Genomic DNA, 16,046 nt, shown 5'->3' on the forward strand with positions numbered 1-16,046 from the left:
CTCTTCCAGTGTTTCATCATATGCCTTTTCTCTTAATTTTCAGACCTGATCTGTTTGCTGTTTATTTCCTAATTAGTTCTAGACTGATTTGACATACAGATGAGTTGCCAATTACAGATCATCCCTTTACGAAAACACTCTTAAAAGAATGTCTCTTTGACTGCCTTTGGGCTGCTGAAGAGATTTTCTGTCTAATTTACTTTTAATAGGAGTTCTCTCGCCAGCCCTCTGTGTCTCCTCTCCAGTGGGACATAGATGATGAATGAGGGAGATTGGGTCTCTGTTAGTCTAAGCCTTTTGTGCCCAAAACTGTAAAACATATTTTGAAAGGGAATTAAAATTGACTGTTTCACTGCCTCTTGTCACCAGAGAAGGATCAGCCTTTAAATTATGGTTAGTTGATCCTACTCACTGTGTGTTTTCAAGGCACACACACAAAGGAGGGAAGGAGAACAGAGGGAAGTAAAGATCCTGCAATTTTCAACTTTGAGAGGGTTCACACAGATGGCTTATGATAAACAATGTGGGACGTTCACATTTTTGCCAGATTAACTGAGTGTTTGTATTCTTTTGATTAATTTCTCATCTAATAAAACATCTTGCTAATTAAAACAGGGCCTTGAAAGTAAACCTTGAATGTTCCAGATGGTCTTTGACCCATAAGAGGGGAAGCGGAGTGCATGTGTGCATGGTAATGCTTGCTTCTATCTGTGTGTTTTTGTAGCAGCATATGTTTTCATATGCAATGTTGTTTGCATATTGATTTCGTGTGCGTGGAGGGTCGGATGGCGTGGAGATTGACATTAGATTTTTAGCTTTAGTTATGGTTAAATTAATAGTTAGTTGTGGCACCACTCTAGTCCTTAATAAACATTTACAATCAATCTATGTTCATGCTGCATTTTCAACATTGTATAGAAGTAGTTAATTTTCATGCACTCGTTTAAGTCAGGTTCACTGGGGCCACTCATACTAAAATTGCATGCATGTATTTTATACTGCAGGGCACTAGTTGAAAGTGTCCAAAGAGCACAAGTACAATAAACTCAAAACCAACTCTGCAGCCTCTCCTCATTCTCCTTCTCTTCTCCTCCAAAGAAGCTTCCACTTCCCACAAATGACAGGAATGGCGGGAAGCACAAAAAACCTATTCACCACAGCTCAGCCCGTCTGGGGGAGCAGGGCAGATGTATGGTTTTAGGCCAGAGATGGTCTGTGTCTGTGTCTCTCCCTGTGTCTGTGTTGTGTTGGACCGCCTGTCCTGGAATGCAGAATGCAGCCTGTTTTCTGTTAGCCCTGTCTGATCTTGCTCCCCAACATTGTTTTCTTGCTGCCTCCATAATACACTGAGGGTCTGGTGCTAAGTGGCACATAAATACTGTGTTTGTGAAAAGTTTGTGCATGTGCTCCCATATGTTTGTGAGCATTTGTGCAAATACATGTGTTTCACTGCTACTGTATATACTGTTAGTAGCCACATGTATTTTTTCTCCTTAAATTATGATAGCGCACAATATTTTGCATTTTCTCCCTCATGTCTGCACTTCACCCCTCCCTGCCTGCCTCTCCTTTCCACATCTGAGCGTTTTCACTGGGTTTGATGAATGCTGGGTACAGCCACGTAGCTGCAGGCCATGTCAGATAGTCATTAGCTCAATCGGTCTGTTTCTCGACATCCTGTACTAGCAGGAGGACCACACAGTGCTGCAGTAACATGGCATGATCTTTGAGGAGATGAAGGATAAATAGAGCATGAGAGTGTAATATTAGAGGGCCAGAGGATGGACACTAAGACTTTAATCTTTGATGTGTATCTTAAATGACTCATACAGGGTGAACCACAGGTAGGGCCTGGAGCTGCTGTGGCTGCTTTATAGTTTTAAAACATGTTTTTAAATCTTTGCTCACATTGAGTGCCATATTTCAGCGCTTTTATTCGAAGATGAAAGTGTCTCTGTCACAATAACACTCTCCCTTCATCTTCTCTTTCTTCTTGGATGTCCTCCCCTGACTTACTGAAATTATCTTTTAAATTTCTTCCTCTCTTTTAAAAGAAATAGTTGGACATGTTGTAAAATTTGCTTATTTCACATTTTGTTTGTTTAATTCGTAAACAAACAGAAATATAAAAACTACAGTTTGTGCTGTAACTACTTCTTGGCTACGAACAGCCATGAGTAGTAACTTCTGTGTTGTTGTCACTGTGTGCACAGACACTTGGTGGACGGATAAACTGTTGTTCTTTATGCTAAGGTAAAATTATTGCCTCATCCACATTACTGTCAAACTATCCCGTTGATCTCATGGTTTTACATTTAGTAAAGCTATAGTAATGCTACGCCAAAGATAATTAAATAAAAGCTGCTTTGGAAACTGCTATCACTCCCAAATTAGGCTCATACTCTGCAAAAACTAAATAAAAATTCCAAATTCTTTCCTGACACTGTTAAAGGTTTGTTTACATTGGTGCCATTTGGCATTGGGTGCCACAGGAAAAGGCACATACACTTCTCATAATGTATTCTACATCAGTGCACCAGGTTTGCTCATTTCCCTCATTTTGTCTTCCCTGTTTTTGTCTCTGCTGTTTTGGCCATCTGAGGCTATACTTGAGTCTTTCATTGGTTTTGAGAGAATTCAATCATGCCCTAGTAATTGTTAACAGGCACCCATCAAAACCAACCCAAGTCTTTGCCTTGTGCATTTTTCTACATCCTCAGTTTTAATTTTAGATTTATAGAGGGATAATTTCTATGGCAGCAGCATGTCCAAGCCCCCAAAGCCAGCTCGGTTGCTGTGTTCTGTGAGAGAAACATGACATTTGACCTAAAGTATTTGCCATCCATCTCTCCATTTGCCCTTCATCCCATTCCTCTGGCGACCACACCCTTTTTTCCCCGCTCCAAATGCAGCCATCGCAGCACGTTCTAGTCTTTCTCTGCCATTCCTTCTTACTAACCTCTCTTCCGCCTCTTATCCCCCAGCCCCACTGTGCCTCCTTACCAAGGGTGGGATAAGTGTGATTGGTTTTGTATGTACTCAATGTGCAGGGTTTGAGGGTGCTCAGATGGTAGTGATTGGGGTTGTTTTGTGAGACTGTGTGGAGGGTAAGCATCTTAGCGTGCTGTAGGGCCTGGCCAAAGAAACCACACAGCTCCACCAAGAGCACTGCAGTGCTCCTCTGCCGGGGATTTTGTTCTTTTTTTTTTTCCTCCCTCACTTCTTGTTTTTTTGTCCTCTTTTTATACATATTTTGTCTTTCTCAATCTCTTTCTCTCCTCGTTTCTCGTTGATCCCCTTTCATCTGTAGTTTGAAAGGGATTTGTACTTTTTTTATTCTATTCTTAGTGGTGTGGATGTTTCTCTGTTTTTGGTTCATCTGAGTTGTAAAAACAGATGTTTGCTGAAGATACGAGGCCCTGGCTGTTTCTGTTGGATCACACTTTCAAACTTGTACCAGTAAATCAACTTATTGTTGTTGAGTAGAGACAACTGTTTCTAAGGTTTAAATCAATCCCTAATTTAAATTTATAGGTCTTTTCATCGTGCTTCAGAGTGAATACCAATGAGGAACATTCTTTTCAAACGTTCAGCTTATTAATCATTAGACTACTGAATGCTGTGTGGCATTGTTTTTATGCCTCTGCACCGGTGACAGCCATGGCCGGAGGCATTTTGTTTTCGGGTCGTCTGTCTGTCCGTTCTATTCTCGTGAACGTGATATCTCAATAACACCTCGAGGCAATCCCTTCAAAGTTGCCACAAAGGTCCATTTGGACTCAAGGATGACCTGATAACTCACAAATTCATACGCTAATTACAACACAGTTTAACACAGATGTCTATTAGGATAAAATAATGATTTATGACATTTTATATCCAAATAGTTAAAGGTCAACTTCACTTTGACATTATAATTTTTTGCAAATGCACTTCTGGCTATTATTCAGTGTAACCTAGGAAGAGAGATTGCAACCATATTTCTTGCATTTTGGTTAGCTGGTGGAGGCATGCAACCACAAGGCAGTAATTCTAGTTATTTTTTGAGAATGACAACATTGAAAGTAAAATGAGCTTCAACCCTTCCTGTGCCCTGGAATATGTATTTTATTTGTTGAGAAAAACATCCCTTTTTGTATCTTTCTTTTTTGGAAGCGGCTTGAGAACAATTCCTTAACATTATAATTACAGTATGAGTCTAGTGTTCCCTCTCTTTGTTCCATCATTAGGACTAGCGTTTTTCACAGATGAGAATGAGCAGAGTTTATTAGTCTGGTTTTATCACTGTATGATGAGGCCCCTTCTGAAAAATGCTTGTAAAACACCAAAGCCCTCTGTAACGAAGAATGTTTATTTCTGAAGTTGCTCATATGCTGTCCATACATTCTCACTTACAGGAATGCCTTTTCTCCACTCATGCGGTTCAAATGATATGACGCCAACAGAGTCATCCTATATTCCAGTAACTAATTAGCTTTGATGTTATGGATATTGGGGTCTGGATAGCCTGTATTAAAATCTTGTCCCCTGTTATAGATATACTCATAAGGTACCAATAATCTGCTGTGTTGCCCACCCTCCCACAGAAAGTGTTGTGTCAGCTTGCTACAGAGGAGGACGATGCTGCAGCGCAGGCATTAATGAAGTGTGTGGGTGTCCCACCTAAAGAGTACCATCTCAAAGTCCTGAGGAAGGTATTGTCTCTTTAGTCTTGTTGGTCTCTGAATCTCGCCTGCAGTGATACTGTATATACTGCAAGAAATTATGTTGACATACTTTGTGTGTGCGTTGTCCTGCATTTCAGATGGTGGCATCGCTGCAGGAAAACATTGGGAAGAGCTGCAATTCTCTGGGCAACATAAATCAGAGGTACAGCACACTAGAAACTAGGACTGCAACTAATCATTATATTAATAATTTATTAATTTACTTAGGATTTTCATGTTTAATTGTTTGCTCTATGAAATGTCAAGAAAATTGTGAACAAATAATAATGTTTTCATACGTCTTGTTTTGTCAAACCAACAGACCATAACCCAAAAAAATTCAATCTACAGTGATGTACCACAGTGAGAAGCAGCTAATGTCAAATTTAAAAAGCTGAAACTGAAAATTGTTTGACATTTTTGTTTGAAAAATACCCAAACAATTTATCAGTTATCAAAGCAGTTGCTCTTTAATTGATTAACTGACAAATTGTTATATCTCTAGTAAAACATAGCTTCCGTGATAGATAAAGTCTTCCCCCACCAACATTATACTCAGCTTGAGGGTATGAGGAGAGGGGTATGTAGTGTTATCAAGATACAACTCTTAAGTCTATTTAAATCATTTAGTACATTTAGCTGGAAAAGATCAAAGCACATTAATTCTTAAGGCCCATAGGAGGTACAGATTCCTATCTTTCCTATCTTTGATAATACTTTGTCCATGTTAACCATCAAGTGAATGAATTTACACAGGTGTTCATGTGACAGCGTTCTGGCAACATCAGAAGCTTGTGTCCCTTTGGTCACTTGTCCCGAGGCTGCTCCTCTTATTGGTGCACTGCTACAGCGGCCAGTGACTTGTGTCAGAGCAGCTCTAAGTGAAGATTTCCTGGATGCTCTGAGCTCTGCCTACTCAAGGTAGGGCAACATGGACGGACTCAGGTGTGGAGTCCCCTTTAGACCATAGCTGTGTCTGAAATCATTCTCTATTCGCTATAGAGCATTTTATTTATGGCCCATCATTTTATTTGCGGGACCAAATTTTGAGTGTGAAATTTATGCACTATTCAGTCCAGATGTGAAAATTACAGCTGTGCGACTCAGCAGCTGTCAGATGTTGCTGCAAAATGATGATAACTCGTAAATGTCCAAAATCTCAAAGTATTGAGTGTTTGTTATATAGGGAATAGTGAATGAGTGATCAGGGGAGGGATTTCAGACACAGTTTATGACTACAAAGTTGTTTCCAAACATATAAAGCTGCATGTGGAATATATGCAGTTATAAAATATATACAATAATATGTATAATGTAAAGTTATTAGAGCTGTTCTTTTTTTCAGCCAGGGTTTGTCATTGGAGGAGCAGGCAGTAGTCTCTCTGTGGTACCACAGCCTGTCCAGCCTGGAGGAGGCAGTGCTCAGTCTGCTGGAGTCTGTTCTTCCTCCCAACACAGGGTCAACACCACTGACGCTGGAGCAGCAAGTAGCACAGTCCCTGCTGGTGGGTCATTTTTATAATGTCTATGAAAAATCCCAACTTTAACAGGATAAAGTCATGAATTTCTGTCATGTATGTGATCAGATTTACTTTACAAATCTTGTTTTGTTCAACGAAGACATTTAGTTTACAGAGATATAGAACAGAAAACAAAAGTAAATCCATTTGAGAAACTGGAGCCTGTGCTGTTTGGCATTTTTTGCTTGAAATCAGTTATCAAAATAGTTGCAGATTAATTTTCTGTTGATTGACTAATCAATTCATCTACTAATTGTGTCAGCTCTAGTTTTATTTATAGGAGAAATGTATTGTTTTGTTTCAAACCAGCCCATGGAACCCATGCCTTAAATCTCACATTATATCTCATTTATTCCCATTGAACAACAATTTTCGCAGCATCTCACCAACTATTATGGAAAGGAAGTATTCCATAGTAGCCAAGTCAAAAGGCCAAAGTTTACTGTATTTGGAGAGCTGAGCATGTGATCAGAAGAGTGCAGCTAAAGTGTGCAAAAAAAATTCTAATATATGATCTGTGAAACTGTTGAGCTACTAATAATGGCCAGATCTTCACAGTCTGAGATGCAGTGAAATGTGTAGAATGTTGTGCCATTGCTCTGTGGCTTTTTCTGCAATTTTACTGCTGCATGAGTTGGCAGCATTTAAGACTGTTGATAAATTGGTGACATACTGCTGCTGGTAAATGGGTTTGTTATGTACATAGTTTGACTCATCTGCCCTGAATTATAGAGTCTCACATCAGAAAGCTTTGTAGCTTTTCTAAACTGTGAAACCAAACAGTTTGAATGTAAGCCCTGCTCATTATATTGTGAGATATGGAGTTGTGCTGTTTTCATATGCATAATTCTTGGAAACATTCCATTGCTTTTTTGGTTGGTCTTTATTGACTGTTTTTACCTGGCTGACTTGCACCAGTTGGCTTTGCTCTGCATGCATCTCACATCGTTTGGCTAGCTCTAAACTGCGTCTCACATCATTTGGCTTCTGCTACACAAACTTTACTGTGCTGGGTAAGAACTGAACTCTCTGTCGCTTGAGTCCTTGGACATTCCTCACTTCAAATAACTTAAGATCATGCCCAGTTCAAAAGCCAGAGGTGATTTTTGATTTGTAGATTGTTATGACTAGTTATTGAAGATGACGTCCTCATTACTACAGTGCAGTCAGCAAATAACAACAGTGACTTTTGTTCTTTTCACAAGGGTAGCTTTTTATCCCACATGGAACATGATAGACAAATTAGTGCGGCCACTGTGATAAGCAAGGATAACAATAATGTAATTAAATGTGTCACTGAAACTAGACGGTTCAAGAAAACTAAGACAAAACTCTGAAATTAGATACAACGTCTACCAGAATATGGACCCATCTCTAAGGTAATTATTCACTGGGAAGGCATGACATTAAAATACAGAGGAAGGGAGTAGATTAATCTATGTAGACATGCTTTCTCTGATTGTTGTGCCAAACTTCTGCGCCCAGTAATAAAGCACCTGGTGTGCACAGTTATGAATGGCATCCTGTTTACCTAAGTTACTGATTGCATTGCCTTCGGTGGGTATAAATGTCAGAGAAACTCGAGTGGGGAAAAAGAATTTACCTTCCTTCTTGCCTCATGTTAACTTAGGTCAAGTTTGTCAGTTGTGTCACTCCTGTTTTCCCAGAGTGATGGTCCACTTGAGCTGTGTACATAACAGGCTAGCAATGCACACTTTTTTAGTTTAGGAACTGTTCTCAAAAAATTAAGACAGATTGGCGCACACCGGTGTATGAATTAGTAACACTGCATGTTCAGGGATATGCCTGCCTGTTGATTACACTTGATTCCATCATCTTGAGTTTGTAGGAGCTACTAGGTTGGTAAGACGAGTTATGTAAACAGTCAAACTAATTCTATGTATGTATGTGTGAGAGAGAGGCAGAGAGACTGTTTACTTCTCTGTCCCGTCGTGGATCTATTTGTTTCCCTTCTCATCCATCTCTGATTGACCTCTGTTTTTATCACCTTGCTAGTTCACACGCACATGATGTATGCATGCAAACCTTCACACACACATGCCTTCAGTCTCCATGCTTTTGTTTATGATATTACATCTGGTATAGTGTGTCTGTCATTAAGAGGGTGGGTGGCATACGTTTAGGTTTCACTTAGCCTTCAGGTTGTTTGGATGTCAGATATGCGTTTCATGCGAGTGTCTGTGGAGTCTCTGTTGCCATACATGTGTTCAAGACCAAAAAAAAACAAAGGGGCATCTGAGCAGACTGGCATGTCTCTGTTCTCGCCTCCCTTTCACTCACTTGTTTAAACTGCAATCAAAAATGGGAAACATGAAATTAGGCTCACATTCCTCGTTTTGGCTTGTCCCATCCCCCTGTGATCCAATGAGAGACGCAGGCCCAATAACAATAAATACTCACTTCCTGGGCCTGACTGCCAAAAACAGGATGTTTGTTGTGTGCTGTAATTGACCCTCCTTGAAGTGTTAGTGGTAAGGTATGGAGGAGGACGCTAAAATAACCCATCTGTTTTCACTAGGGGAATCGTGACAGTTTGCACACATGCATGTACGCTGGCATCCAACCCACATATGCAAGTTGACATACATGAACCGAATGCCAGCGTATTGCTGATGCCCATCTAAACAGTTAAATGTAAAACGTGCTTTGTTTGTTTAATGCTGTTTTTTAGCCTGAGAGGACAAAAAAAGAAACAGACATGTCAAAACTGAGAATGAAAGCACTTTGTTTGTTGGGACATCGTAATGACACTATATAAACACTGGGTGGGGCTGTTTGTTCTTACTGTGACTGTAATTGGTCTGGTACTCCAGCACTTAGTCAGTTGCGCAGTTACAAACGTGCCTGGACTGGAGGGAAAATGCTTTTATAAAACCAGGTTAAAGCTAATATATACCAATATCGTATCATTGTAAAATACCACTTACCATTTCTAATTACTCACACCAGTGGCAGCTTTTAATTGGCTGTGGGCAAATGAAATAAATAGAAAAGCTCGCTCATGTCCGATTCTGGCCCTCCTTTTAATGTTTCTACTGCCTCATTACACCGCACGATTAAAGCCTTTAAGGTAGACCCAGACTGCAGACTACACGCTCTCCCCCTAAAGTGAAGTGCACATCCCTATATAAGAGTGTGGGAGGGGGATGCAAGGGAGAATAATTAGGGCTCGAAGATATAAAAAAAAAAAAAAAAAAAAAGGGAGAGGGAGGCAGACATGAACAGTACAGCTGTTAAATGTTTGCACTGGGGTGTTTTAGAATGTGTTAAATCTAAAACACATGATGAGTGTGCATTAGGAGAAGATGAGTGTGTGTGTGTGTGTGTGTGTGTGTGTGTGTGTGTGTGTGTGTGTGTTTCTTGTGAGAGTGAAGGAAGTAAGGATTGACAGAGTGGTAAACTGAGTGGTTAATGGGGAGAGTGAGAACTGAGGCACCAGAGCGTGGAGGTTTGTAGATGATGCAACAGTGACACCCAGTGGTCAGTTTTTAGGGCAAACACTTCTGCGCTCAGGATCGGAGTGGATTTTTTAGCAAGAAGCTTCAAAGACATGTCTTGGGGACCTCTGAGACTTATTCAAACTTGTTGAAAAGGAGCATAATATGTCCCCTTTAAATTGGTTATAATGGCAGCTGATTTGTCTGATGATTTGTATTTTTTGAACTTTCTGGATTGTTTGTGTTGGAGGAGTTTAACTTTATAGACTAGTAAGATTTGTGTTTGTGTGTTTCAGCCTAAAGCCTGTGCTCAGCACTGCTCAATATTCTTGGTTGTAAATGAGATCTTCAGGTGAGTGCGGGTGTGTCATTTGGAAGTTGCTGTGTGTTTGAATGAAACATGTATGATGCTGAAGTGTGCATTTCTGTATGTTTGTTTGCAAATTCTATTGATGTGTTGTTCGGGAATGCTACATATATTTGTGTTTGTGTCTCTGGCAGGTCTGTCCTTAAGCAAGCAGAAGGAAACGAGTGTGTTAAGTCTCTTATCCAAACCTTTACCAGCTTTTTCCTCAAGGAAGTGGTGCTGCTGCAGCCTCAGGTATTCCTTGTTGTTTCAAGAAAAGATCCAAAAGTCTGACATGAATCAATTAATCTGCTCATTATTGATTAATCTTTTGGTTCAGAAAATATAAGAGAATTGAAATTACTTGTTTTTCTTCTGACCAATAGTCCAACACCCAAAGATATTCAGTTTATTATCAAGTAAATCAAAGAAAAGATGCACATTTGAGTGATTTTTTTTTGTTTGTATGTTAAACAAATAGTAGATTGTCGGAGTTGTTGCTTACAAATTTTGTTTTGATTAAGAGTATAATCGTTTCTGCCCTGAAATTTCTAGATTATAAGAGGTCTCCTAAATTGATTATTTGGTGGAGAGACAAAATAAATATCCATGTTTTCTTGTCACTGCTCAAGGTTTTTGCCTGTTGAAGTCTAGTGTGGTTACAACCAGCAGAGACACAATACTAAGCTTTTTACTTCTTGGACCCTAATCTGTCACCAAACACTTTTATCTTTCATATATCAACATATTTGGGGCCCAAGGCCAACCGTTTTTATACTGCAGTTTTAATAATGATAATACTGATAACGTTGTAGGATTTTAAACCTATTCCTTTTAAGCACTCAGTGTCACAGAAGAACTTCACCGATTAATAACTTTTATAACTTTGAAATTACCACTGATTCTTATCCACCATGTGCCCTGGAAATGAATGAATGGTTACTTTTATGCTGCAGGCTTAGATGCACACATAGGGCGATGAACAATTTCCTCCCCTTTGCAGGCAAAATCACTTAACATTTGATGAATCCTCCACATCATTATCACTTGATCTCCAGCAGGGAGCTCACTGCTCACACTACACACACCACGATTCACACCTCTGCCTCGTAGACAATAAATGCAAATCGCTTTTAAATCATCAATTTGTAGGTAATAGCTTGTCGTCGCCCCCCCCCCCCACAGATTCTCTCAGATATACACAAGTCTGTTGTTGTATAGAGCTCCTCCATCAACACATTCTGTAACTGTGACTGTAGGGAATTACTTGACATTCGCATTTCAGCCATTACTGGTAAAAGCCAGAAAACGGATATGTAACGACGCAGGTGTGATGTATGACCTGCTACACGGTTTTGTGAATACAGCCCAACTCCTTTTCACCTCAATTAACCAGTAGATGGCAGTGCTACTGTGTATTTACAGTAGGCTCGGTTATAATGGCTGTAGTCACACTGCACTAAACGCTACCTATTACACGCTACATTACACATTAGCACCTACTGTATCACCATTACACAGCCTCCCATTCAAAATGTCATTTTTCAGGCTTTCAGAGCACGTTGATGTATGAGTTCAAGGAAAGTGTGATATACATTTATGAAGCTCAGTAAAAAAAGAAAAAAAAAGTGCTTTGTTTTGTTTCAGAAGTGTGTATCTTTGAAGACGTTCTTCCCTCAGTCTCCTCAGAGTCTGTTGCTCCCTCTGTTGACCCTGCCGTCAGGTCAGTGTGTGGCCACACTCCTGCTGTGTGTGTTTTTGTCTGAAACACTGTATTGTGAGTATGAGTGTATTCAGGTATTCTTTAACTGTGTGTAAACAGTGTTCCTGCTGCAGAGTGAATGGGCTCTTGTGTGTCTTGTTCCTGCTGATCAATAATAGTTAGTTAACAACTTTGTTCTGTATTTTATGTCTAATATAAAAGCTGACATGAGGTGGGACAAAAGTGAAGCTTACATATTCTCAAAATACTATATTCTCAAAAATATGTGGAATCTATGCAGAAGTATAATGTGTTGCCTGTTTTGTACAAGCTACTATTCATTGTAAATAAACGAAGCCATTGATCGTCTTACATAAACATACTAATACACTTTTTTATTCCTCTCATTAAGAAGAGTCAATATCATCTATACTGAATATGTATTACCACTGTTTATGTATGAGAATCTTTACTAGTGAAGGGATGCACAGTAGGTGAGTGCAGGGACACAGAGGAGCAGAGCTTATCAGTGTGTGCCCAGACTGGCCTGTAGGCAGAAATGATTTACATGAATGGAGCCATTTAGGGACACACTGGAGCCAAGCCAGAAGTCTGAGTTAATTATTACAGTGTGTGTGTGTGTGTGTGTGTGTGTGTGTGTGTGCGCGCGTGCGTGCGTGCGTGTGGTGAAGGGCAATTTTTCACCAGAGGTTGAATGGAAATGGTACTGTGAAAAGTAGAAGATTTTAGTTTTTATCATGATTTGTGCTCCCTCTGAAAAAGTTATAAATTAATACTGAGCATTGCATTGTTAAAACATCGCCTGAGGGGAAGACCTGGATCAAGATACCAAGCATTTGAAAATGTTTGTTAGTTAGCTTGTTAGTCAGTTAGGTGGGGTTGTAGTGCAAAATGTGGTATGTCGTAGCAAAGTTATTTTTAACAGACAATGTGGCATGTGACAAACACCACTCTGGCCCTTTAAGCAGTTAAAAATAATAGCCGGAAAACAGGAAAAAATAATAGCAAGCACTAACAGAAGTTCATCCAGTTGCTTGCGAAATACTTGTACCTGATATTTGGAAATATGTCAGTTAAAGTTATTTCACATGCAGAATCTTCTTCTGGTACCCTCTGGGCAGAAGTATCTTCACAATCTTTTGTGTGTGTGTGTGTGTGTGTGTGTGTGTGTGTGTGTCTTTTATTTGGAAATTTTCTGCATCTTAACATGAGAATGGTTAGACATTTTGGGAAATACTCCTATTGGCTTTGTTGCAGAGAGTTGATTAAGATGATTGATACCACTCTCATGTGTGGACAGTAAATATGAAGCTATTGCCAGTAACCGGTTCGCTTCGCTTAGCATAACAACTGGAAACAGGAGAAAACAGCTAGCTCAGCTGTGTCCAAATGTAACAAAATCCATCTACCAGCACTTCCACAGCACATTATGTCTGGTTAGTTTAATACATATGAAAATAAACCTGAAACAAGCTTTTTTAATACCAAAAATTCTCTGTTTGCTGGATTTTTGGTCTTGTATGATAGTTGGTACAGATTAAACAAACGTGATACACACGTTTCTGTGTTTCCAGTCTTCGTGCTAAGCTAACTGGCTGCTGACTATCCTACAGATATGAGAGTGGTATCAACCTTCTTATCTACCTCCTGGACAGAAAGCAAACAAATATATTTCCTGTAATCCTGATTATTTTCTTTAACACTGACTAGTTAACTGGCTTTGAATAATGTGAATACTAATTGATTGTACAAGCTTCTTATTTGTGCTACAAGTAATCATAATGTCTGTGTATCTGAATCTGTTCTTGCAGAGATGCCACAGGAGGCTTGGAGACATCACCTGAACTGGCTCAGCAGCTCATTACAGAGACTGACAGAGGAGGAAGAGGAGGGAGACGGCAGCAGTGGCACCAGGTTAGAGTGAGAAAGGCTCGTAGAGAGAATGCGTTAATGTGTGTCTGCTTCCACCACCCTACTGAATGCCTGTGTGGTGTTCATATTCCCATTAGTTGCTGTTGAAGGGGTGGTTAGTCAGATATTTTCCTCTTGCATCACAGCAGAAAGGTCCTGGTGCACTGCACGGCTCCTCCAAGCGCTCATTAGAGACTATTAGCTTGGGAAAGAGAGAGGTGTGGAGAAAACAAGTGTTGGAAAGCCCAATAAGAGTGAGAAAAGGAATGCAGAAGAAGAACCAGAGAAGCAGGGAGAAAGTGGACAGAGGAAAAACATATTAGCCTGACATAGAGAAAAGCAGAGAGTAAGCAGCCTTGGTTAGACGGATTTAGAGAAAAAAGAGGATAGAGGACGCGGATAAAAAGCAGAAAGCAGTTGATGTCCTCGAGATGGAGACAGCTGACTTGATACCCTCCAGCTGCGGTTTTTAACAGGGCCCATTATCCCCACCACTGCTCCTTTCTGGAGCTCCATGCAAAATTCCCAAAACATTGTTCCAAGCCAGCGGTGGGAAAGTAGTATGTTGTGTTGCTCTGAGCGAAGATGCAGCTGCCAGGGCCCTGCAGAGGGATGTTGCTGGTCGTATTTGGGAGCCAAGGAGGAAGAGGGGGAGATGAGGAGGAGAGCTCTAATGATGGTATTAGGGAAATTTGAGAGAGAGATCTATATCACTCTTCTAAGTCATAGCCTCACTGTTGCAGCTGTGTAGCTCTGTTTCACGCTGTCTGTCTGCCTAAATCTCAGTCCATCTTACATTCTGGTACACTTTTACATTTCACAGTAATCCATGACACTTGTGAGCTTTTATTTCACTTCTTAGTTTTTAATTTCAGCAAAGGGAAATGGAATGCACAAAGGATCAAGGAAATATTTTGCAATTTTGCTTGAAAAACTTGAAAGACCTATCGGTTATTACACTGAATAGTCATCTCAACTCTAGTCACGTCCTTCCTTTTGCTGTCCCACTTTCTGTGCTGCCATCTCTTACTCGTTTCTGGCAGGACTGCATTCCACATCTTGCAGTATTGGGGGAATAGACAGTGAAGTGTTGTACATGTAAATAGACATGCATGATAAAGAGGTTCTATTAGGGAAAACAAATTTTAGGGTGGAAATGCTATAAAAGGATAAAACTGACGCTCATCACTGTTTTCTGATTTTTTTTTTTGGTTTTTTTTATGTGATGAAATATCACCCATTGAAAGAGCCAATCACAGCTGCCCCTTCAGTGTGATGTCACAGCTGGGAACGAATAATGAATTTCAGTATCTAACTCTGAATCAGATCTGTATAAAAGCTTTGTCTTTCTTTGATCATCCACTGCTCCTGTCAGTTGGGGTGGGACTAATATTACTGGCAGCCACTCAGAGTCATGGCTCATTAATAAAGCTCTTGTGATGTAAGTGACCCCAAATGGCCTGTTATTAGGGGGTTCGTGTGGCACACTGGAAACCAAATGGTTTTATGAGAACGTTGGTGAAAAATATCACAGATTTGTTTCATAGAAGAGAATAGATACCTGTTAGCCTCATATGCTTGGTAAGTCCCAGTGTGATGCCGTGTTTGTAACTCACCATTACAAACTGAAATTGAAAACAAGATAACTGATTTGACAAAAAATCCTTACCACAAGGTCCACTTAATGTTTTTAGTCACAGCTTTTCAGTCAAGCCTTGACATGTGGATTGACTTTGATCAGTTGTCGTGTAGAAGGTTTCCTTGTTATCATGTGGCCTAAGTATAAAATTTTGGACACGTGAAACTCCATGTGCTGATGAAGGCCACAAGATGCATCTGAAAGATCTGAAAAAAAACAAATGTCTGGACTTTGTGATAAGATTTCTTTTTCAGTCAAAATGCTGTTTCCGAGGGCAAGAATTATTTTAAGAGGGTGTCGATATAATTGATGATTTTTGCTATAAATTTTTCAGTTACTTTCTAATTGCAGTCCATACAGCTTGCGCTCATGTAATTATGTTCTCTGGTTTTCTGCAGTGTCATTTGTCATTTCCACAGCAGCAGCACAGAAGAATCCTTCAGATCCCATGTAGCTGTAGTGCTGAATGTTGTTTCTCCTCCTGTCTTGTAGGGGGCACCACAAAGTATTCGAGGCCTGGTTCCTGCTGGTTCAGTGTGCCCACTGGGTGCAGGTGACTGTCCAGCTGCTGGGAACATCAGGGCATGAAGACTGTGGCCCCCTCCTGTGGCTGCTGACCTTCTACCACCACCCCACCAACAGGGGGCACCACAGAGCTCTACAGCTGGTAAGATAAAGTTATTTTCTTTTCTTTTTTTTAGGTGTTTTGTAGTCATGCACTAAATTTGGAACAGGCTGTGTGT

At 40.1% G+C, this 16,046-nt stretch overlaps 1 protein-coding gene across 2 annotated transcripts in view; it reads left to right on the forward strand.

The window, feature by feature from the left end:
* The window catches only part of fancc (FA complementation group C), a 36,841-nt gene that overhangs the window by 9,159 nt on the left and 11,636 nt on the right, over positions 1 to 16,046 (forward strand). The window contains exons 6-14 of one of the 2 annotated variants that reach the window (XM_087170240.1): positions 4,587 to 4,694; positions 4,805 to 4,869; positions 5,463 to 5,627; positions 6,052 to 6,211; positions 9,981 to 10,036; positions 10,186 to 10,285; positions 11,678 to 11,753; positions 13,565 to 13,667; positions 15,796 to 15,970. In XM_087170240.1, coding sequence (XP_087026366.1) covers positions 4,587 to 4,694; positions 4,805 to 4,869; positions 5,463 to 5,627; positions 6,052 to 6,211; positions 9,981 to 10,036; positions 10,186 to 10,285; positions 11,678 to 11,753; positions 13,565 to 13,667; positions 15,796 to 15,970 — 1,008 coding nt within the window. The remainder of the gene's footprint in view (positions 1 to 4,586; positions 4,695 to 4,804; positions 4,870 to 5,462; positions 5,628 to 6,051; positions 6,212 to 9,980; positions 10,037 to 10,185; positions 10,286 to 11,677; positions 11,754 to 13,564; positions 13,668 to 15,795; positions 15,971 to 16,046) is intronic. The other variant, XM_087170241.1, reaches the window with a different exon arrangement.

This window comes from Seriola lalandi, unplaced genomic scaffold (genome assembly GCF_002814215.2).
Source record: "Seriola lalandi dorsalis isolate HSWRI2012SDOR001 ecotype SW California unplaced genomic scaffold, Sedor1 jcf7180002054938, whole genome shotgun sequence".
Classification (NCBI taxonomy): domain Eukaryota; kingdom Metazoa; phylum Chordata; class Actinopteri; order Carangiformes; family Carangidae; genus Seriola; species Seriola lalandi.